This window comes from Periplaneta americana, chromosome 1 (assembly GCF_040183065.1).
Source record: "Periplaneta americana isolate PAMFEO1 chromosome 1, P.americana_PAMFEO1_priV1, whole genome shotgun sequence".
Taxonomy (NCBI): Eukaryota; Metazoa; Arthropoda; class Insecta; order Blattodea; family Blattidae; genus Periplaneta; species Periplaneta americana.
This window is the reverse complement of record NC_091117.1, coordinates 24,440,982-24,464,170: the sequence shown is the minus strand read 5'-3', so window position 1 is coordinate 24,464,170 and position 23,189 is coordinate 24,440,982. Positions and strand designations below refer to the sequence as shown.

The window sequence follows — 23,189 nt, the reverse complement described above, 5'->3', positions numbered from 1 at the left end:
CGCCATCATGCAAGAAGTGAATGTGTTGACGATTGATCAGTGGAGTGTCTTCTAAAACATGAGGTATGGTGTTTTCCAGGAAGTCTGTTTACAAGTACATGGGGTCAACTAATCGATCACCAATGATACTGGCCCACATGTTGAGGGAGAACCGCACCTGGTGATGAGATGGAACAGTTGTACGTGGGTTTTCATACGCCCATACATGCTGATTGTGGAAATTTGTTATGCCATCTCCTGTGAACTGTGCTTCATCTGTAAATAATACTAAGGCAGGAAAGTTCGGATTTACACCACACTGCTGCAAGAACCACTGACAGAACCTAACTCGTGCAGTGTAATCTGCTGGTGACAGGGCCTGTACACGTTGCAAATGATAAGGATACAATTGATACTCTTTCAACAGTCTCCAGACAGTCGTATGAGGAACATTGACTTGCAATGCTAATCTTCGTGTGCTGGTAGGAGTCATGTTCACAGCCTCCAGAATCTCCTCCTGTACTTATGGAGTTGTAGATCTTGGTCGTCCCCTTCCCAAACCAGGAGAGTTAAATTTTCCATACTCGCACAGACGGTAATGGAGACATACAAATGTCTTCTGATCTGGACATTGTCGCTGTGGGTACCTCTCCTGGTACAAACGTCGAGCCAGCGCAGCATTGCCGTCCGCCTTACCGTACATGAAGTGTATCTCTGCCAGCTCTTGATTTGAATACATGTCGCACAGTCTAACGCCTACACAACACTGAATGCAACCTTCACCTCGGAATGAACTGTCAGAGTGCCCTCTTAATGTCTCCTTTAACGGCAACGACCTCCGGAAAGAAAAACGTTCCGGTGAATTTCAATGTTGTGAAGGCCATAACTCGGAGATGAAGCATTTCTGGACACATGTTGTAATGAATTATTTTGATTGTCTACATGTGGGAAATACATACCTGAAATTATGCCCCATATTTTGGAAACATCCTGTATAATATTTTTTATATAAAACCTTTTATAATTATAGTTATTGTGATATTCATAGTTGATTTACATTAAGGAAATGCAACTATTTAAAAAAAATCAGAATGATTGGTTATAAAACATGGCCAAAAAAGTTTATTCTCTCTCCTGAAAAAAATTGGTTACCTGGAGTTAGATTCTTTTTGATTTCCATGATTCAATTGTACTTTTGATGTAACAGAATCTTTTTCTGTCATTGAAAATGATAAGTGATTGACTGAAAAAATAAAATACTGATTTATTTGATATAATTAAGGTAAAGAGGTGAAGTAATAACCTAGAAAGCTATTTATTTTAATCTTTCAACATCTTTCCAGTTTATTCCTTTACTCCAGCTCCTTTTCAAAAGTCTGCCACTTTATTGCAGCTCATGTCACATGGGTATTCCCTGGAAGGATTAGGAAGAGAGTGAGTAAGGTTGCAAATTGCATGGGAACAGCTTGTTAAGATGTGTGCAAAACAATAATAGTTTGAGACAAATCATATCGCCTCGTCTACTTCACAGCATGAAGACAACGCTACTTTCTGAGTGATTTTTACAATACAAGGTAGTTGTGAGAAGGTTGCCTTTTGTTCACTCCTATTTACATTGGGCGGTATGGGGTGAGTGCCTGTAGTACTTCCTGGAACTAAGGACGTTATGTTTCGTCCCGAAATATATCTTTTCTTGGGTAGGTAAAAAGGCTTTTTAAATCTGTGTATTTCAAATTGAAAAACTTCCCCAAGATATTTTTTTTCCCCCCTTTTAGAGAAGCAAAAATGAATAAACCCCCTAAATATGTAGATTTATGTAATACCAAGCCATAATATGTAATATGGGATAAATATGTAAAAATATATAGTATCAAATTTGAATATATTGATGGTAATTACAAGATTCGCAAAGATTTGTTATTTATATACTGTTAGATTGAAAGGAATATAATATGTAATTACATAAAAATCCGATCCCTAGTTATTAACATATATACGTGAATAATCCACACACCCTAATTTTAGGAGAGAAAATGAAAAATAAAATTGGCTGTAATTTGTGTTTCATTTACAAGAAATTAATCTACATAATGATGTACTCCAAAGCTAAAAAAAATATAAATTTATTTTAAGAAATGCCTCATAATCTTCATGTGCTGTTGTAGAAGCATATGGAAATCTATCTACCTACATTAGCAAAAGAAAAAAAATTACAATTTTTATCAATTTAATGTTAATATGTGCAATAAAATATTAAAGTCTTTATTCATCATCACCAGTGATTGAATCGTTGGAGTCAACTTCTAAAAAAAAAAAAAAAAAAAAAAAAAAAAAAAAAAAAAAAAAAAAAATCATGTTGCCCAACGCTGTAGGATAATGGGATCCAGTGTTTGAAGCAAAGCAGTACCAACCTTATTTCAAATAATGCACGCACCCCAGTTTTTCTTTGCTAAATTCTGTAAAAAAATATGTGCGGAGTATTTGCGTATATACGGTATGTTGGTTTTATAATTAACGTGTTACATTAATATGTTAATATTATAGTGTTATATTTTAAAAAATTGCGATTTAACAGACGTTCCTTCACCCCCAATAGTCTGTTAAATCGAGAATTTATTGTAGTGTAGTGGTTACTGTACTTGTCCTTGACTTAGAGTATCATATTTTTATCTGGGCAAAGGTAAATGAATGTTTTTCCTAAAATAACTAGAAGTGCAGCTTCTGTCGGAAAGAAGTAAAGTTGATCATATATCATACGAAGTTTAAATAAGGTGGATATCTAATGACATTCGGCCAATAAATTGATATAAAAGCCCCGAAATAGCCTTTGTATCATCTGCGTAGCTTTGATCAATTTGAGAAATGTTTTAATATACTGTAGTATACAATTATTATTATATTTAATTTGTGTTCGGTCATAAGCATAAGTATAAAATGTATATCTGTACGTACTGTATCATTACAAAAACAATACTGTTTTAGTTATTTACTAATATATTTATTATGTAGGCTTATAATTTGTTGTCTCAGTTTTCCAGGGATTTTTCAGACAAACACAAAAAAACATGAAGACTCGCCTAGTTAATACTGCTTCATTCATGATTTTAAACATGAGTGCTTACACATGCTCCGAATTAAGTATCGCTCTGTATTCAGTATAGTAACCATGTTTCCTGCATCACTAAACTCGAAAAAAAAAAAAAAAAACTTTTTTTCTGTCAAGCACTTCTGCAGTCGTTCAATTTAAATCCAAACGTTTCATCGAGTTTACCTCTTAAATTCTCATATGATATAATGGAATTTCACTTTTCACAGACCACAGAAATCTGGATTTTTTTCTTTAGCAAACTAAACACACAAGCTTCATCTACAAAGTCAGTAAAGAAAGTAAAACAGTGCAGTGGTCCGAACAGCAGACTGGCTCCTATTGTAATCGGGTTACAAAATTTTAGAAAGAAAAGAAGTTAGTTACTCTATCACTTGTACACAGTGTAGCCATGGCTAAGGGATGAGGGGGGGGGGGCGAATCCTAGAAGAGTATGTATTTCATATGCTAGGAAGACAAGGTGAAAGTTTTCTTGGAAACCATAAAACTTCATAAGAGTTTCGTATTGTGTTTCAACTTTCAATAGGGGTAAGTCAGGTCACTGGCCTCATATCCCTATTTCTTTCTGAAGTGTTTGTGCAAAAATTTTCCCTGTGCTACCTGCTACCTGTGTTTGCAGTTACAAAATAACTGTACTATTGTGCTTTTAAGTATGAAATTTCTGAAAGACGAATATTGTCGGAATTTGTAATCTGAGTTTGTATTAGCAAAATAATAATTAATATCAAGTACAACCAATTAATTTTAATCGATTAAATCCCACAACACTAATTTTTATATTGCTATATTCACGCCTACCAGGTAACGTAATGGAAAGTCAACATCATTGACACTGTATCATTCTTGAGGATGAGATCATCTCACTAAAGAGAAATGTTACAAAACTGCTTGTGCCAAAGTAATTTTTTTTCTCTCCCGACATTTTACATATATTTCTTCAGGGCCTGTCAGTAAGAAGAGTCCACAAAAGCAAATTGTTAAATGCTGAAATTATGTAGATTACTCTCAGGTTGAATGCTGCGATGGTAAAACGCAAAAACACAAATGGTAACAAATTAATTGAAATAGTTCATGTACAGGGTGATTAAGTAGAAGCATGCAAAAATTAAATAAGAGATAGCGGATGCTCTACTGTACATTTTGAAATATGGAACTTGGGGTCTGCAAAGCCAAATTAAGGCTATCATGTCAGTATCTCTCTAAATATCCGTGTTGGTACTGTAGACTACAAGTCCAACTCATTTAGGCTATATCTTCTACCTGACCGTCAGAATGGCCACATGTACTTGTGTTTCATGTAAGGAGTTTTTCCAGAGTTATTGGACGATGTTTCCTTTGCTCTCATGAGAGGATGTGGCTGCATCTCAATGGAGTACCGCCTCACTTCAGTGTGCATGTCCACAACTACCTGGATGATACTTTTCCTGGTTGCTGGATTGGAATGGGAGGTCCACACCTGTGGAGTAATGGCTAGCGCGTCTGGCCACGAAACCAGGTGGCCCAGGTTCGATTCCCGGTTGGGACAAGTTACCTGGTTGAGGTTTTTTCCAGGGTTTTTCCTCAACTCAATATAAGCAAATGCTGGGTAACTTTCGGTGTTGGACCCTGGACTCATTTCATCAGCATTATCACCTTCATCTCATTCAGACGCTAAATAACCTAAGCTGTTGATAAAGTGTCGTAAAATAACCTACTAAAAAAATTGGAATGGGAGGCCCCATATTCCATACTCTGTGAGGTCTCCCGACATGGATTCACTCAATTATTTTCTGTGTGGATGTCTAAAATTATTTGTTTATATGTTTATAAGAACTCAGTAAACACGGACATGGAAATAGTTAAAATAGTTGCAAGGATTATAGCTATCTGTGATATGATTAAAAGCATGCCAGAGATATTTGAAAGTGTGCTGCAAAATCTTGTGTTCGAGATTGTGAGGTTCCAAACTTTCTCCAGACAGTGGGAGGGAGGAGGGGGGGGAAATATACGTAATATAGATATAGTTTTTACTATATTGGTATTTTTATTGTATCAATTTTGCCCTTACATCGTCATATTGTAGAAGCTGGTCATATAACTAATAATGTTTTGTGAAGTTTCCTGTCCACGTTATAGTACAATATAAATAATATATTTCACTGAAGTAAACTAAGATATTCTTTTCTCAGACTGCCTTTGCCCTTGCTGTTGGCGAAGCTGCACTGCAATTCGAGCACCGGGATCTTCACCTGGGAAGCATCCTTGTGCAGAATTCTGATGAGGATGATCTTGAATTCTGCATAAATGGTGAAGATTACTGTGTCCCAACCAATGGAATTGAGGTAATAGTCTAAGCAGTAGTGAATTTAAAACATTTTTTTCTGGACATGGGGGACATAAATCCTTGTGGAGGAGAGGAATTGTCTGTGTTTTGCCTGTATATTGTCTTTGAAAGAATAAGGTACACCAAAGAACAGTAGTTTCATCAACATACTTTATGAAATGTATGCATATGGAGTGTGTTCTGCTACCCAGAGTACAATTTTTATACAATGTTATTGACATTTAGTTCGTGTAAAGGGGGGGGGGGGACTTCGGAATTGATCGTCACATAAAAATGGAATCCCCTTTTTCTCCTTGTATTCCCCTTGTTCTCCTTATCTTCGCCTTGTTAATCTGGTACTCTGTTTTCTTTGTCTTGCCCCATGTTTATACACATAGTACAACAGGGCATTTTCCTTACTAAATATTATATACTGAAGAATTTGTAAGAGTTGTGTCTATGCAGTTCTATTGAATGAGTGTGAGGAGGGGCTATTTTCGTCTTCTGATTAGATTGGCTTCTTGTACTGTAAAGACATCTATATTTTGATCTTCTAATATTTTCATTAGCTCTTGCTTTTTAGACTGTGACATGCCTCCTGCATTCCACTGTAGAATTCTTAAAGTATTGGAATTGGTATGGTGAGATTTGCCTAAAGATGTTCCCACCCAGAGATCCGATTGGGGGACAGTTTTAACTCCGGAATGTTTATCTTTAGGACTCATACTCATGTATGTGGCTTTCATGTAACTGTTTTCTTAACGGGCACCAGTTTTTACAATGTGGCAGTTACATCACCAGACTTAAACCCCCATTATGCAAGGGGGACCGCACCTGTCGTTGGTCAACGGGTCCCTCGGACCTAGCTGCGAGGACTAAATAGGTGTTATTTAAGATCCACCGACCTTTCCCTCATGTGCCTCTGAGGGATGCTGTTGTGCTGTGATAGGCCAGCACATATGTAAATGGCATTTCCTCCATTTTAGATGAAACAGTTATACCGCTGTGACTCGGTCCCCAGATCCTCATCTGTTAAAAGCAGGGTGTACCACGGGCAGGTTGAGGTTAGGAATTGGGTAGGAGAGGCTATAAGAGGAGCATCACTACCCCTTACACCCCATACGCACATACGCAATAAAGTTATAATATAATATTTCACTGAGCTCCATACACTGAAATAGAAAACTCGAACATACATTACAGCCTAGTCTAGATCGAAAAGGCATTGACTGTGCCGTATTTCACATTGTTGTAAAAAGTTGTGTAAACTGTAAAATGTTCGTTATCGGTTGTAATAACTGTAAATGGCTAAAATACAATAATTTGAATAATAATATGGAATAAGGAGACGTTTGTAGTTCTATAAATTGTAAGAAAAATGGATTAGAGTTATCCTTCTTCTGAAAGATCCAGGAAGGTGAGTTTATAAAATATAATATATACTTTATGAAAATAATATATAAACCTTATGTATTTCATATTTCATTAGTGGAAGGAAGGTGTTCATTTTTTCAAAAGAACAAGATATCGGAAGTACAATACATTTCATAGTCTGCTAGGGAAAGTGTATGATGAGGCGATAGTAGTGATCCTGGTGGTTAGCAACTATCTATGGATGCATATTTATAAAGTATTGAGCTTCGTGACCATATATACTAGACTGTGGTATTACAAGAACAAGCTACCTTTGTATTACTCTTAGTAATCATCTGCTTTCAAAATAAATAACAAAATATAAAAGTAGCTTTTTTTTTTACATAGCATTTTACATGAGTGAAGATATGTTTCATCGTATTTAATAATTGGAATTCAATTTTTATTTTCAAATAATACAAGGTTATGGTTACCACATACGAAACTATATTTTCCTGCGTCGTGTGAATGTTTCGACTGGGAGCCAATCACGGATATGACAGCCACCAGTGATGGCTTGTGCCAGATAAATTAGGTTAAGGCCAATAGAATTCTAGTAATTTTCTGGAATCGATGGATGGCTGTGACGTCATTGATGATGTTGTGAACGATTTTGTAAGCTATACGTTGGCCATATTGGATTAATGTAATATATTCACAATTTTCTTAAATTTTATGAAATTCACAGCATATTATACATACAAACATTTGCAACATTTTCGCAGGTTAAGCCCCCTTAACACCGAAGAATTCACTGTTCCAACATACTTCTACACAATATATACCACAATCCCACATGATATAAAAAAGGCAAAAATGTAATTCAACATGTTATATAACACATCAAATTAAAAGTGTACACAAGAAATGAAGAAATATTACTTTCCCATAACAAAATTCAAAATCAGATTCCAATTCATGAACTGTATTTGTATTTTAAATCAACTTCAGAACATGCGACTTGCAATACATATCTAGTAAAATCATGCAGATATACGTAAGTCAAAGCAATATTCTGTTGAATAGGTAACTTAAGGCAATACATTGATGAAATTTTGACCGAAAATGGAAACTTTTTTTGGTCCCCCCCCCCCCCCGGTATTTTATTATGAATAAATTTTCTGTTTTAATATGGTACCCTCCTTTGGAAAGTTCTAGGACAACAGGATGATGGTGGTTGTTGTTTAGTCAACTGTCCAAAGACAGGTCTGGTGTGGTGCTCGCCCATATTGATATGTATATGTTAACTCTCTTATTTTATTCTTAATTAATTAGTATACTAATAATTTAGGGAAGCTTATTATTCATTTTTCTGATCGTCCACCTCTGCTTCAGCATGTGAGCGTGAGGCCAGCAGCTGACTGGTCGGTCTAGGACCTTCACGGGCTGTAGCGCCACGGATTATTATTATTATTATTATTATTATTATTATTATTTATTATTCATGTCTTATTATTTGTAAAGTCTTATGATAGAATCATTTGTCTTGAGTAATATTTATATTTGTCTAGTTTAAAGTTTTTTCCTATCATTTTATGTAAGTTTGAACACGCAATCTTGTGTGTTACCACAGTATCCCAGGTATTGAGGCAACCATACCTCCTGATCTTCCTGTTTATTTCACGTGTCTATCACATGATAGTTAACCTTCAGCACTTATCTACGTGTCAAATAAGCTATTTTCGATCTCATGGTACAAGTTCCAAGAATGACGTAATTAGATAGGAAGTTAATATTTTATATAAAAGAACATACTTTTTTCACATAATTCATTCTTTCATCGCTGCAAGGGGAAGAGGACTGCATTGGAACTAGGAGTTAGGAGTAGGCGTGGACTATACTACCCAGTTCTCCAGCTTAAGGGGGATGTAGGCCGGAAACGCACCGTTTTTTTTATTCATCATGGTTTCCACAGTTTTGAAGCTATAAACTTGAAATTTGGTAGGATAATTGACAATGAATGTATGTGCTTCAGTACTGATTCACAATATCCTAGCATATATGGAAGCGGAGTTATAAGCCAACATATCCTAACTTGATGTATCGGAAGATAAGGAGCTTTTTCTCAATATCTATTGGACATATTGATTTGAAATTTTGTGTACATTTTCTCAATACTATATCTAACCAATCCCTGCAGACAGAAGTTTAAAATATCAAATACCTTTTTCAAAATATTTTTTTATATGTATGGTAATTTGTTTTATTAAATGTTACTACTTTATCTTATGTAAAAACTTTCAATTCACATGTGAAATAAAATTTTCTGCAGGAAAACTTGTATATTTCAGTGATAAAAATATGTACAAAATTTCATTGCTTTATCTTAAATAGTTTCTGAGAAAATGTTCCTTAACTATAGAAAAATGTAAAGTACGGAAAACTTATTGTAAAGATTTTATATACACATGCGACATGCCATATACATTTTTGTACCTCTAAAAATCCCCTGCACCATACTCTTGTTCTTCCTGAAGGTCTTCAGCTTCCTTCCTCTTCAGGGATCTTCTCTGCCATGCCTCTTGTTGTATTTTTTGGAGAGCAGTGTTGACACTGTCGATACCTTGGAGTATGTTTATTGTGAACGCACCTGGTTCAAATCCAAGTTCCTGAAGAGTTCTTATTCTCCCTACATTGCCATCATTATAGACCAAAATAGCATCCAGTGTGGCTATTTGTACTACTGTGGAAGACACAAACAGAGTTTTAGGGCAGCGCTTCCAAATCAGCTGATTCAAAGACTCATTGGGATTCTGAGTTTTGCCATGAACGCATTTCTTTAGGAGATCTGGCATTGCCAGAGCCCTAAAAGTTGGTTTCGTGACTGGCTCTGATAGACTATGTTTATGGCTGTATTGTTGTGCATTGTTTTGTGCCTTCTTGTATGGACACCACTCGCCACACAAACCATGCTGGGGTTTGGCATCTGTTGATAACTTGTGGAAGTAGATTGCCCATACAGCATGCTGCATACTGTCCAAATTACCCACATTCTGTCTAATGGCAGCTCCATAATACATTTGTATTGACTGGATTTCCTTCTTAGTTAGTCGTCCAGCTTCTCCAATCCCCTTACCATCTTCCAGTTTCTTACCCTTCATATCCTTGGTAAGTTTCAGCAGCCTAGAACCCATACGTTTCTGGACGTGTCCAATACACTCTAGCTTCTCAATAGGGCAATCTGATCCATATGGCTCACTTTCAAACACACTTTTGAAGGCACTGGAATCACCGTCTCCCAAGTACTTTACATAGCGTACACCATATTTCTCTTGGGAGCGATGAAAAATTAATTTCATTCCTGCTGCCTCCATCCCACCACTAGAACCATGATAATTCTTGCAGCAAGACTTAGCATGATTTTGTTCCCATTGCTCCTCTTCATTTTTATTTAAACTTTTCTTTCTGGTGGAGCATGTAGTGCAGTACTTACTCAGTACTTGGGCATCTAATACTTTACCTGTATCGATACTGACTACGGTCGATACACCATAGAGGGAGGAAAATCCACGCCTCATCCAAGTACCATCACAGGACACAGATAGATCATTTCCATCACAATCATTTACAGAGACTGCTTGTTGTACTGCTTTTGTCATAGACTCATCGCACACTTTTTTCAGGGATTTTAGTAGCACATTATTAGTATCAGTGTAACGTATTGTTGGTGTTCATGAGACCACAAACCAAATTTGTTCCTTCCCTCCCAACACCAACACATCTCATGCTGTAAGTCAATCTAATATTGGCTTCATATGCATTATTTTTTCTATTAGAAGTTTTAAATTGTGAATCGAATCCACAATTGTCACACACTATATGGAGAGTACAAACAACACCAAACCTATTTTCATCATCATGAATTTTGAGTGATTTGGAGCCACAAGTTGAGCAACAACAGGCATTGTTTATGGCAGAGGAAAGAATGGACAAATCAATTATTCTAAACCTTGTATTCAATTTACTTTCATCAACATTATTTTGCAATTCAATTCCTTCTCCAATCTTTATGCTAGACCTGCTCTGTTGTCCTTCTACATTGAGAGTTGGTACAGCCCTAACCTTTTCTTGAACACACACACACGTTTCTTTTTTGTATTATTTATAATACTTCTTTTCACTTTTCTAAACACACTGCTACTGAAACGAGGCATACTGTATAAATAACACTCGTGGAAGACAAAACTTACAAAACCAACTTCACAACAAACAAGTGTTTACTACCTCCAAACCAAGAAATCAAAGCAAGCATGCTCTTCCCGCCTAAAATACACGTGGTACTCCTGCTCACAGCCATCTACACTCAAACATATAGCCTTTCCAAGCGTTTGCATGTACAAAAAGAGAGAAAATGAAGGATGACTGGAGTATTTGGTAAAAAAGTAGGTGTGGCACAGAGCGGCCATGGCTCTTTAAATTTTTAAAGCCCATTTATTATTGGAATTCGGCCGTAAAATTTTGTGGACACATTCTCAAGACTATAAAGTTTATTTTAAACCACTTTTTAAAAAATGTGATTTTTGGTCATATCCGCCCTACATCCCCCCTTAAGACAACATATATGTACTTATAACACACTAGACTCTCATTCAGAAGGTCACAGGTTGAAACCATGTGGCTGGCCAATCTGACTGAGGTTTTTCATGATTTCCCCTCAGTCACAAAATCAAATACCAGATTGGAAATTTACATACAAATTAATCACCATTATTATAATAATTAAAATTTGAAATCAGTTATAATGAATACAAGTCATATAATACAGTATAACATACGACAATAGAAATAGAATCACAACAATAGTCCCCGGCCTACTGATAAACTCATACGCAATATGACCTAGATGTTAAAGCATGTACGGTATAAGTAAATTTAACAAAAAAGAAGACATATTTGTACATATATTTCAAGCTGTGTCATATGCAAACGAGACTATGGAATATGAAAATATTCCCCAGTTTTAAGCAACTCGATTTAAGATATTGGCCACTGACGTTAATTACTCAAATGATAGATATTCCTTATACACTTGCAGCAGGATTATGTAAAAAAAAAAAAAAACTTGGGATTGCTGTAGAATATGATGCAATTGCATGACAACCAAGTGATAGATGACAATGATGACATATTATATTCTCGCCAATGAAACACATCACGAGATCACCATGGTAAATAGAGGTTATGGGTGGCAACATTTTAAAGACTTAACATTTAGTATCGTAAAATACAGTAGAGCCCTACAGCTCAACTGAAGAATATGTTACACAAGTACATAAACCATAGTATCGTGAAATACAATAGAGTTCTATCACTCACCTGTAGAATGCGATTTGAAAAAAAAAGTACATTTTTAAAATATAGTAGAATCCTACTTGAAGCAAATAAAGAGATAGGTTTGGAAGTAAATCCCTAAAAGACAAAATATACGGTTACATCTCGTGAACAGAATATTGTATGAAATGGAAATATCAAAATTGGAAATTTATCCTTTGAAGACATGGAAAAATTCAAATATCTTGGAGCAATAGTAATAAATATAAATTACGCTCGGGAGGAAATTCAACGCAGAATAAATATGGGAATTTTCTAATATTATTCGGTTGAGAAGCTTTTATCATCCAGTCTGCTCTCAAAAAAAGTTAGAATTTATAAAACAGTTATATTACTGGTTGTTGTAACTTGGACTCTGATTTCGAGAGAGGAACAGAGGTTTAGGATGTTTGTGAATAAGGTGCTTGGAAAAATATTTGGGACTAAGAGGGATGAAGTTACACGAAAATGGAGAAAGTTACACAACGCAGAACTGCACACATTGTATTCTTCACCTGACATAATTAGGAACATTAAATCCAGACGTTTGAGATTGGCAGGGCATGTAGCACATATGGGCGAATCTAGAAATGCATATAGAGTGTTAGAGGGAAAAAGACCTTTGGGGAGGCTGAGCTGTAGATGGGAGGATAATATTAAAATGGATTTGAGAGAGGTGGGATATGATGGTAGAGACTGAATTAATCTTGCATAGGATAGGGACCGATGGCGGCTTATGTAAGGGTGGCAATGAACCTGCAGGCTCCTTAAAAGCCATAAGTAAGTAGAACCCTACTGGTCAACTGTATAATACGGTATTGAAGAATATAAATTATGAGAACATAGTATCGTAAAATGCAGTAGAGCCTACCACTAAGCTAAGAATACTAAACCGAAAAAAAAAAAAAAAAAAAAAAGTGAGTGGGTCCAGTACCATACAGGGGTAATGACGAAATGACAGTAAAAGAATACATAGGTACTACATGATATAATAATGAAATATCCCAAATGATATTGCAGAGAGATTGCTCATTTCGAGAAAAAAATATATGACCAAATAATGTAGAAAAATCTTTTGTATCGAAAAATTTAAATAAACAGGCTTTTCATTAGAACCTTTCCTTCCATTTCCTCTCTCTTACTCTTTCCCTCCTTTTTCTGTGCCCCATCTCTATTCTTCCTACCTAATCTAATTTTTACATTGTACTCTACATATCTACTTTATTGACACACATTTTTACTCACCTTGCCAATGTCGACACTCGAACCACCGATCATCACTTTTGTACTCCATAGTCCTAATCCCTAGGTTACAAGAAGTGTTATGAAAACATAGTTTGAAATGAATACAAATGTAAAACTTCGGCAGAAATTCAGATGTCACCTCACATGCTGTGTCACACATTACATCACATCTTACAGAGAAAAACACTCCACTTCATCACACAACAGCAACTTCTGCTAATATACACTCTTAAAAACCCCTAACCTTTCTCTAACCTTTGGAAAACCCTATCCTGTCACTAATTTACACCCTTCATCAATCCCTAACCTTTCATTAATATCCGTCCTAGTAATTAACCTAGCATTATAAGTCTATGTTGGCAAAACTGCAATCAGTGATGTCATGAGCTGGTGATCTACGTCTTTCCGTCTCCATCGATTATGAAAAAAGAACAATCAATACATTGCCAGAAAATACCAGTACATCAGAAGCAGTAGGATATAAAATGACCTGATCGTTACAACACATATATGTCACATACATACAAAAAATGGACTATAATATTCTCAAACACGAAAATGGTGTAGCACTAAGAACACTGTATTTCATAACCTCAGCACCATAACATAACTTACTACAATATTACAATATAGCATATCAAACCCATCGCCTCCACAAAAAAAAAAAAAAAAAAAAAAACGTTTATCAGTGTTAAATAAATATTACATTAACTTATTTATAAAGTTTTGAGAAACTTGCATTTTAAAGTTTTATATTGCTGTGAAAAATTAAAGGATCATTGAAATTACTCCCAATTCTGTTATTGATGTTTTAGAGATAATTTGAATTAACAAAAGCCGCCCTAAATAAGGGTTCGATAGATAAGTTTCAAATTAGTGTGTGTTAATTGGATTTTTCACAGCTACATGAAGCTCTAAAATTCAGGTTTTTCAAAACTTTAAATTTTGAGTTGTTTCCCTTTTGAACTGGGCTGTCGATATGCATAGAAAACACAATACAATACAAATAAAAATAACCCAATATTTACTATTTTATCACAGTAATTAAATAGACCAGAAAAACCTAATCTTCATCTTCACCTGAGTCACCTGATGAATTGTTCACATGTATTGTGATTTCAGTATCAAAGCAGGTGGAATCTTCCTTATAGCTGTTCTTTTTTAAGATTTAGCGACATCTCAACAGTTTGTTTCCACAATTCTACTCCTCTTCCAGTAACATCTTGTTTTTTCCTTGATTGGGATTTTTAAGACAAAGAATCAGGATTTGAACTATTCTCTTCAGCACTTTGTTGACAAAATTCATTATTGACTAACCACAGCCAAAGAATACTTATAATTTCATAATTTGGCAGTACGCAGTATATTTAACCAACGTACAACTATACAGCAACATCTGAGAAAATATACTAAAATTAAAACAATAATTATAGTCATTCAGCATCACCTTAAAGACCTCAACAATTGCCCGATGGCTATTGGGGGTGTGACAACCTCGTATTTTTTCTACTAATGAGGCTACAACCACTACTGAGCCTAGTTCTTCTTGCAAACAGCTATACAGGGTGAATGGTAACATCTTCACCAAAATGAAACTGGTAATAGATTATGAGGAGAGATTTGAAAAATCTAAATACATTTTTTCTCAACATTCACCATTTTAGAGAAAATTGTTATGTTTCTATGAAGCATTTGGCAACAGCACGGCTACTGCAAAAACTCTTTCAAGCATGGCCTGCACTCCTTACCTTCTGTTGTACGCAGTCGGTGACATGATACTGTGCTGTGTTGCAAGATTTATTTCAACGATTTTTGCAGTTATTCAATTTAAACTCTTGGCTAAACAGTTTAATTTGAAAAAAAAAAAAGATTCAAGATATTAATTATTCAGATTGTTTTTACCTATCTGATTGTATAGCAATCAGCCATTTCTCTCGAGCCATTACTGCAACAGAGCGCTGCAAATATTGGGAAAACACTATTCTTTTTTTTCCTGCTTAACTGTGCTTCATCGAAGGAAAAATGAGATAAAATTTTTGTTATATTTAACATGTAAAATCGCCTCTTAAATTTGGTGTATCAGTCCCCTTCCACCTTGTATTAAGGCATGTCTCAAACGATAGCATAGTTTCTGTGGCATGTGAAGGCAATAGAATTGAAAGGCAATAAAAATCCTTGGCTTTCTTTGAAAAGAATGTATGTAAAATTATATCTATACAGTATATTGTTTGTTAAATTGTAACATTTCTTTTCCAGGAAGAGTGGGAACTAATTTTCACATTTCTTCTCTCATACCCGAATGTTCTACATATGGCTGTATAGATGTGGAACAAGGAAAAGTTGCTCCAAATCTGGTCTGCAGTTTTGTCATGGCGTTATGTAGTTGTTTCAGCATATATTATAGAAGAATACGCATTCTCACTGTATGTATAACTTTTTTTTTTTTACACTTTCTTATTTTGCACACATTTGTATTCCTTAGAAATATATCATAAAAAGGTCTTGCATGTAGTACATGCTACCTGCATATTTATCCACAACATATTCTTGTGGAATTGAATATTTGGGTTCCGTGTTTAATAATAGATATTTTGAATGGAATATTTGTAGTGAGTAATATTATTATTGTTAATTTTTCACTTAATGTAATGGTATATACTAGATCATCAGGGCATCAAACATATGACAGGACAGATATCCTGGCAGACAATGGAGCAACTTCTCCTTTATTCCTCCAGAACAGATCTGTGATACAGAGAGATCCTTTTTTAATTTCAAATTGCCAAATTCGAGATATTTGCAACGAAACTTACGAATACACTTTTTAACACGATTTACAGTACACTTGTTTTTATTCAACAAGTAAGTTTTCCCTAGAAAAATTCTCTGCCCAGTACTAATAAACGGTCAATTTTTATTACTCTACTGCCACTTCCAACGGACTCCTAACGAATATTTACACATTTATCACTGGGGTTGTGGCACTAGAAATCAATTTAGAACACTTTTATCTCAGCCACGACACATTTCAATTTTTATTGTACAATATAAATGCAATTATCACTACAATGACACAATAATTCTTGCAAATAACACAGAAATAACTTCGGAAACGTAATTAACAGTCGCAGTTTCACTTCACTTCCACTAGATGACTCTTGAGTTCCAGCCTATAGGTGTAGCAGGGATGCCAATATCGGCAAACGAAATGAAACTGTGAGGAATGCTACAACAGGTGTGCTAAACGTTAGGAATGTTACAATAGGTGTGTAGCACATTAGGTTAGGTTAGGTTAGATTAGGTTTTGTTAGGTGTGTAAGATAATATTAATGGTTACCACAGTTGGCGACACTGCAATCATTCTCCCACTCCACCTCAAATAACGTCACAACGACGGAATATGGCCGCCTTCTTCCTTCAAGTACGACGATTTTCCTATATAAGTAAGGAACCTATTTAGGGCGGGTTGGGTGGGACCACAGCTCTCCCAGTGATCACATCGAGTTTCTACTACTCCACACTACAAAACTAAGGTATTTTCAGTGTTTGTTTTTAATTTCCTGTACTGGCAGTACAATAATAAAAATTCACCTAATAAACTACTGTGTTGGAATGGTAGACACTGCTGTGCTGTACTGCTTTGCTATGATGATAATTCAGCTTATGTAGGAGGAGGTGATGTAAGTGTCGATAACTTACTGCATTGATGTGCTCTATACCTACTGTCATATTATGTCATGCACCTGTTCAAATTCCTGTCTGTTAACTCATTTACAGACGAAAAGATTTCATTTCCAAGTCTTTCTTCGTGTGGTCATGCATTGTTGATCGCTGTACTTGCAACTACACAGAGCATTTTCTTTTTGATTTCATAGATGATCAGTCCACTGACTCAGCAATGGCAGCACCAGTTTCTTGTCGAGTGGAGGGTCTCCCACTTTGGTTCACTTCTTTAACACATCCTGTGCTGAAAGCTTTTCTTTCCCACTTCAACAAATTATCTCTGCTTGGTGGTACTTTACCAAAACCAGCCTGAAATCGTGCATGATGATATTCACAGTTTTTCCGATATTCACAGTTTTTCCGTTATGTGGCAGCTTGTGGACCCACATGGAAGCCACAGTCTCTCCTCCACACTGAAAACTCTCGTATTCGCCTCGTCATCTTGGGCTCTTGGAGTGGCTGGGAATTTTCACATGTTATGATTTCCCTCAGGTTCACCAGATGTCTCCTACCATGATCACATCTCGAAATACGCCCGTCACTATTATACGAATATCACCGACACATTTTTCATGCACAGATTTGTTTTGCAGGAAAAATAAGCAAGTGTAGCGGGACTTTTCGCCCACTCTGTATAGTGTTCACTGTGAGGTGCAGTCTGAGAGATCGTGCATGAACTTAACAATAATAAGTTCCATACATGTCAGCAGCTAGAGATCAATGCATTGGAATTCATGGATATTAGTACTGAAGATAGATGTTAGATAAGACGATAAGCAGTCTACGCAAATGCATATACTGAAATAAAGCATTACTTTGGCACAGAGACTGCAACGTGTTCATAATATGTGCGTCCGTTTCGTCTGCAATATTCGCCGGGCTGATCACGTAACACCATCCCTCGAAATGTTGTCCTGGCTCCGTCTAGAAGATCGTAGAAAAATCCACTGTCTTTCCCTTCTTTTTCACATATTGCATTTCTCCACTCCTGTCTATCTTGCGTCTCGTTTTCAAAATTTATCCACCCATCATAACCTAGACACACGATCACAACACTCCTCAATATTATCCATTCCCTCCCACCGAACATCCTCATATCATCATCTTTCACTGTGGTTCTTCCTCGGCTCTGGAATTCCCTACCGAGTAATGTCAGGGACTGTCAGACATCAAACCAATTTAAGAATAGGCTAACGAAATATTTTTCTAACAATTCTTGTTAACAATAATAGCTCTTTCAGGTTTCTCAATATTTAATGGTTTTATATATACAGTAGAACCCCGATTATCCGTCACCCTATTAACCGATTGTTGGATTATCCGACTGTCATTCTCTCCTTTTTTGGTTGCAGAAAAAATATTGAGTACTGCACAATACATTAGTACGTATTTTTTTTTATAGAGAGTGATTTTAAAAGCCTTTGCCCCTACACATTATGATCTACTGTTCGAGTGACCTGTTTAATTTCTCTGCAAAACGTCTTTCAGAAATGCAAAATGAATACATGTTGTGCTAAGTATCGAAGAGAAGTGCATATAATTGAGTGGTTTTGGAAAATTGGAACTGTGGTTCATCTCACACCGGAATACGAGATTGGAGTTACAACTGTGCGAGATTTAATAAAAAACAAGGATAAAGTGTATAAATTACTTCAATCTATGACATGAGACATATACTTGTCCTATCTTTCCACAGAAATCCATCATAGGAAGTTTCCTTGGCCCTTAGAAACTCGTCATTAATTCATTCATTAATAGTGTTCTGTCGCTGCAAACCCAGCATTCTCCAGTCTTTCCTATTTTCTGCCTTCCTCTTAGTCTCCCAATATGATCCATACTTAATGCCTTCTATTATTTGACATCTCCTGCCACGAAATCTTCTCCCGTTCACCATTCCTTCCGGTGAATCCTTCAGTAGGCAGTTTCTTTACAGCCAGTGACCCAGCCAATTCCTTTTTCTCTTCCTGATCAGTTTCAGCATTATTCTTTCTTCACCCACTCTTTCCAACAGACCTATTATACTTAAAAGTTCTGATCCAGTACCTATAGTGTTAAAACACATAACCACAGAGAAATTTATGAAACTGAATTATGCAACACTTAACTTAGGAAAGTCTTCTATGGTACGGATTATCCGATTTTTTCTATTAACTGTTCAGCCCACTCCCTTCATTACCACAGATAATAGAGGTTCTACTTTATATATATCAGAATAAATATTTAAATTATCTCATTATTATTACTATTATTATTATTATTATTATTATTATTACTTACTTTACTTTACTTTACTTTACTTACTTACTTACTTACTTACTTTTAAGGAACCCGGAGGTTTATTGCCGTGCTCACATAAGCCCGCCACTGGTCCCTATCCTGAGCAAGATTTATCCAGTCTCTATCATCATATCTCACCTCCCTCAAATCCATTTTAATATTATCTTCTCATCTACGTCTCGGCCTCCCTAAAGGTCTTTTTTTCCTCCGGCCTCCCAACTAACACTCTATATGATGAAAGAGTGATGGAGCGGAGAAAAATTCTCTCCGGCGCCGGGATTTGAACCCGGGTTTTCAGCTCTACGTGTAACCTGGCCAATCAGTCACTCATCTGAGTGCTCCTCAACACATGTATGGACTTCGGTCCTGCGTTCATAGACATCTATGACGTAGTGCAGAGGGTGGCCACCAGAGGGAACCCAAGAGATGGAGCTTAATCTGAGACGATTCTAAACGGCGTCGGGATTGTATCCGGCGTGGCTTAGTGGATAAAGCATCAGCACGTAGAGCTGAAAACCCGGGTTCAAATCCCGGCGCCAGAGAGAATTTTTCTCCGCTCCATCACTCTTTCATCATGTGATGACGCAGAATATCTGCATGGAAATATCATATGTACTTCGGTACATCAATATATATAACACTCTATATGCATTTCTGGATTCGCCCATACGTGCTACATGTCCTGCCCATCTCAAACGTCTGGTTCCTAATTATGTCAGGTGAAGAATACAATGCGTGCAATTCTGCGTTGTGTAACTTTCTCCATTCTCCTGTAACTTCATCCCTCTTAGCCCCAAATATTTTCCTAAACACCTTATTCTCAAACACCCTTAACCTATATTCCTCTCTCAAAATGAGAGTCCAAGTTTCACAACCATAAAGAACAACCGGTAATATAACTGTTTTATAAATTCTAACTTTCAGATTTTTTGACAGTAGACTGGATGATAAAAGTTTCTCAACCAAATAATAACACGCATTTCCCATATTTATTCTGTGTTTAATTTCTTCCCGAGTATCATTTATATTTGTTACTGTTGCTCCCAGATATTTGAATTTCTCCACTTCTTCAAAAGATAAATTTCCAATTTTTATATTTCCATTTCGTACAATATTCTCGTCACGAGACATAATCATATACTTTGTCTTTTCGGGATTTACTTCCAAACCTATCGCTTTACTTGCTTCATGTAAAATTTCCGTGTTTTCCCTAATCGTTTGTGGATTTTCTCCTAACATATTCACGTCATCCGCATAGACAAGCAGCTGATGTAACCCGTTCAATTCCAGACCCCCTCTGTTATCTTGGACATTCCTAATGGCATATTCTAGAGCAAAGTTAAAAAGTAAAGGAGATAGTGCATCTCCTTGCTTCAGCCCACAGTGAATTGGAAACGCATCTGACAGAAACTGACCTATACGAACTCTGCTGTACGTTTCACTGAGACACATTTTAATTAATCGAACTAGTTTCTTGGGAATACCAAATTCCATAAGAATATCATATAAAACTTCTCTCTTAACCGAGTCATATGCCTTTTTGAAATCTATGAATAACTGATGCACTGTACCCTTATACTCCCATTTTTTCTCCATTATCTGTCGAATACAAAATATCTGGTCAATAGTTGATCTGTTACGCTTAAAACCACACTGATGATCCCCGATAATTTCATCTACATATGGAGTTAACCTTCTCAAAAGAATATTGGCCAAAATTTTGTACGACGTCAACAAAAGTGATATTCCTCAAAAGTTACTACAGTTAGTCTTGTCCCCCTTCTTAAAGATAGGTACGATTATGGACTCCTTCCATTGATCTGGTACAATTTCCTTTTCCCAAATAGCAAGTACAAGCTCATAAATTTCGTTAGATAATGCGCTTCCACCCTCTTGTATTAATTCTGCTGGAATTTGATCGATACCTGGAGACTTATAATTTTTCAGATTTTCTATCGCAATTTCGACTTCAGAAAGCATGGGTTCGGGTATATATGGCTCAGCAGTTTGTATTTCAATTTCGTCCTGGTCATTCCTATTTGGCCTGTGTATATTTAGTAGTTGTCCAAAATAGTTTTTCCATCTGTTCAGGATTGAATGAGCGTCTGCAAGCAACTCACCATTCTCATCCTTGATCACGTTTACCCTTGCCTGATATCCATTCTTGAATTTCTTTATGCCCTTATATAAATCTCTAATATTTTTATTTTTACTATTTGTTTCTACCTCATTCAGTTTTTCCTTCAAGTAATCTCTCTTTTTATTCCTAAGCATACGATTTGCTTCCCGTCTTTTATTGAAATAATTATCTCTATTCGCCTCAACTGGATCCTGTAAGAACTTCAATTTTGCCTGTTTCCTTCTTTCTACTGCCATGCAACAATCTTCATCAAACCACGGTTTCTTTTTCTTAGTTTCATAATAACCTATGCTCTGTTCAGCTGCAATTTTGATATTATCTCGAATATTTTCCCACATGCTATTAACATCTAACTTTTCCTCAACTTCGTCGGAACTTGCTAATACGTCAAACCTATTTGAAATTTCGACCTGATAATTTTGCTTAGTTTCCTCGTCCTTTAATTTCGGAATATTGAATCTTCTAATATTAACTTGTTGCTCTACTCGCTTGGCTACTGATAGTCTTTCTCTTAGTTCTCCAATTACCAAATAATGGATAGAATTACAGTCTGCCCCCCTGAAGATTCGAATGTCTACTATACTAGTATGTTTTTGTTTATCTATCAAGATGTGATCTATCTGGTTATGTGTCAATCCATCTGGAGAAGTCCAAGTATATTTATGTATATCCTTATGGGGGAATGTTGTACTTTTGATAATTAAATTTTTTGATGTGGCAAAGTTGACTAACCTAACTCCATTGTCAGTACTAGATATGTGTAGGCTCTCTTTTCCAATAGTCAGTTTAAAAATATCCTCCCGTCCTACTTTAGCATTATTATTATTATTATTATTATTATTATTATTATTATTATTATTATTATTATTATTAATATTATCACTCTTCCTTACCAATATTTATTATTGTCACACTAACATTACTTATCCAGCTTTCATCATTTACTTTCATGTTGTTTTATGGTCTAGATATTAATGTAATAACTATGTAACCAATTGTATTCTATTAGAATTAGAATCTGGCTGGGTGGAGGAGAAGGCCTACTGGCCTTAGCTCTGCCAGATTAAATAAATTATTATTATTATTATTATTATTATTATTATTATTATTATTATTATTATTATTATTTACATTTTAAAAACTAAGAACAGTCTCACAGATTACAAGCTACTTCATAGGTTACGCCATGCTTGAACACTGATTCTTTGTCTTCAAAACATTATTTATTTAATTTTTTATATATACATTACAAAGATACATTAAAAAAAACTGTTCTATACTGTACATAAAATTGATATACAAATTAAAGAATTTACCAATGTATGAGCAAACACTTGTTGCCGGGAGTTCAAAACTGCACTGTAGATAAGCAGAAAGAAGAAGACAGAATAAACAAACAAACAAAAATAAAATAAACATGGCACTTACTTATTAAAATCTAACAGTGTTTAAAACGAAGCTTGCAATTTCCATATGTACAGCTGTCAAAAAAAAAAGTGGCCGCACTCGTGAACAGCGAATATTTTCAAAGTCCACTTCAGGTCGCGGCGATGTTACACGATGCATGTGCTTGTACAAGCACTTCCGGAACTATGAAAGTGTTCCATATCTGCGCCTCGTAGACCAGCGGTAGAGTGCTTGTTTAATGATCCAAAGGTTCGGGGTTCGGGCCTTCTTCAAGTTTTCATTTTATT

The 23,189-nt window shown here is 35.8% G+C and overlaps 1 protein-coding gene across 4 annotated transcripts in view; it reads left to right on the top strand.

Moving 5' to 3' along the window:
- LOC138715569 (kinesin-like protein KLP2) overlaps positions 1-23,189 on the top strand; it is a 157,499-nt gene that overhangs the window by 54,104 nt on the left and 80,206 nt on the right. For 3 of the 4 annotated variants that reach the window (XM_069848662.1, XM_069848721.1, XM_069848842.1), the window contains exon 8: positions 5,254-5,406. In XM_069848662.1, coding sequence (XP_069704763.1) covers positions 5,254-5,406 — 153 coding nt within the window. Of the gene's footprint in view, positions 1-5,253; positions 5,407-15,611; positions 15,779-23,189 lie in introns of all 4 variants that reach the window. The other variant, XR_011336576.1, reaches the window with a different exon arrangement.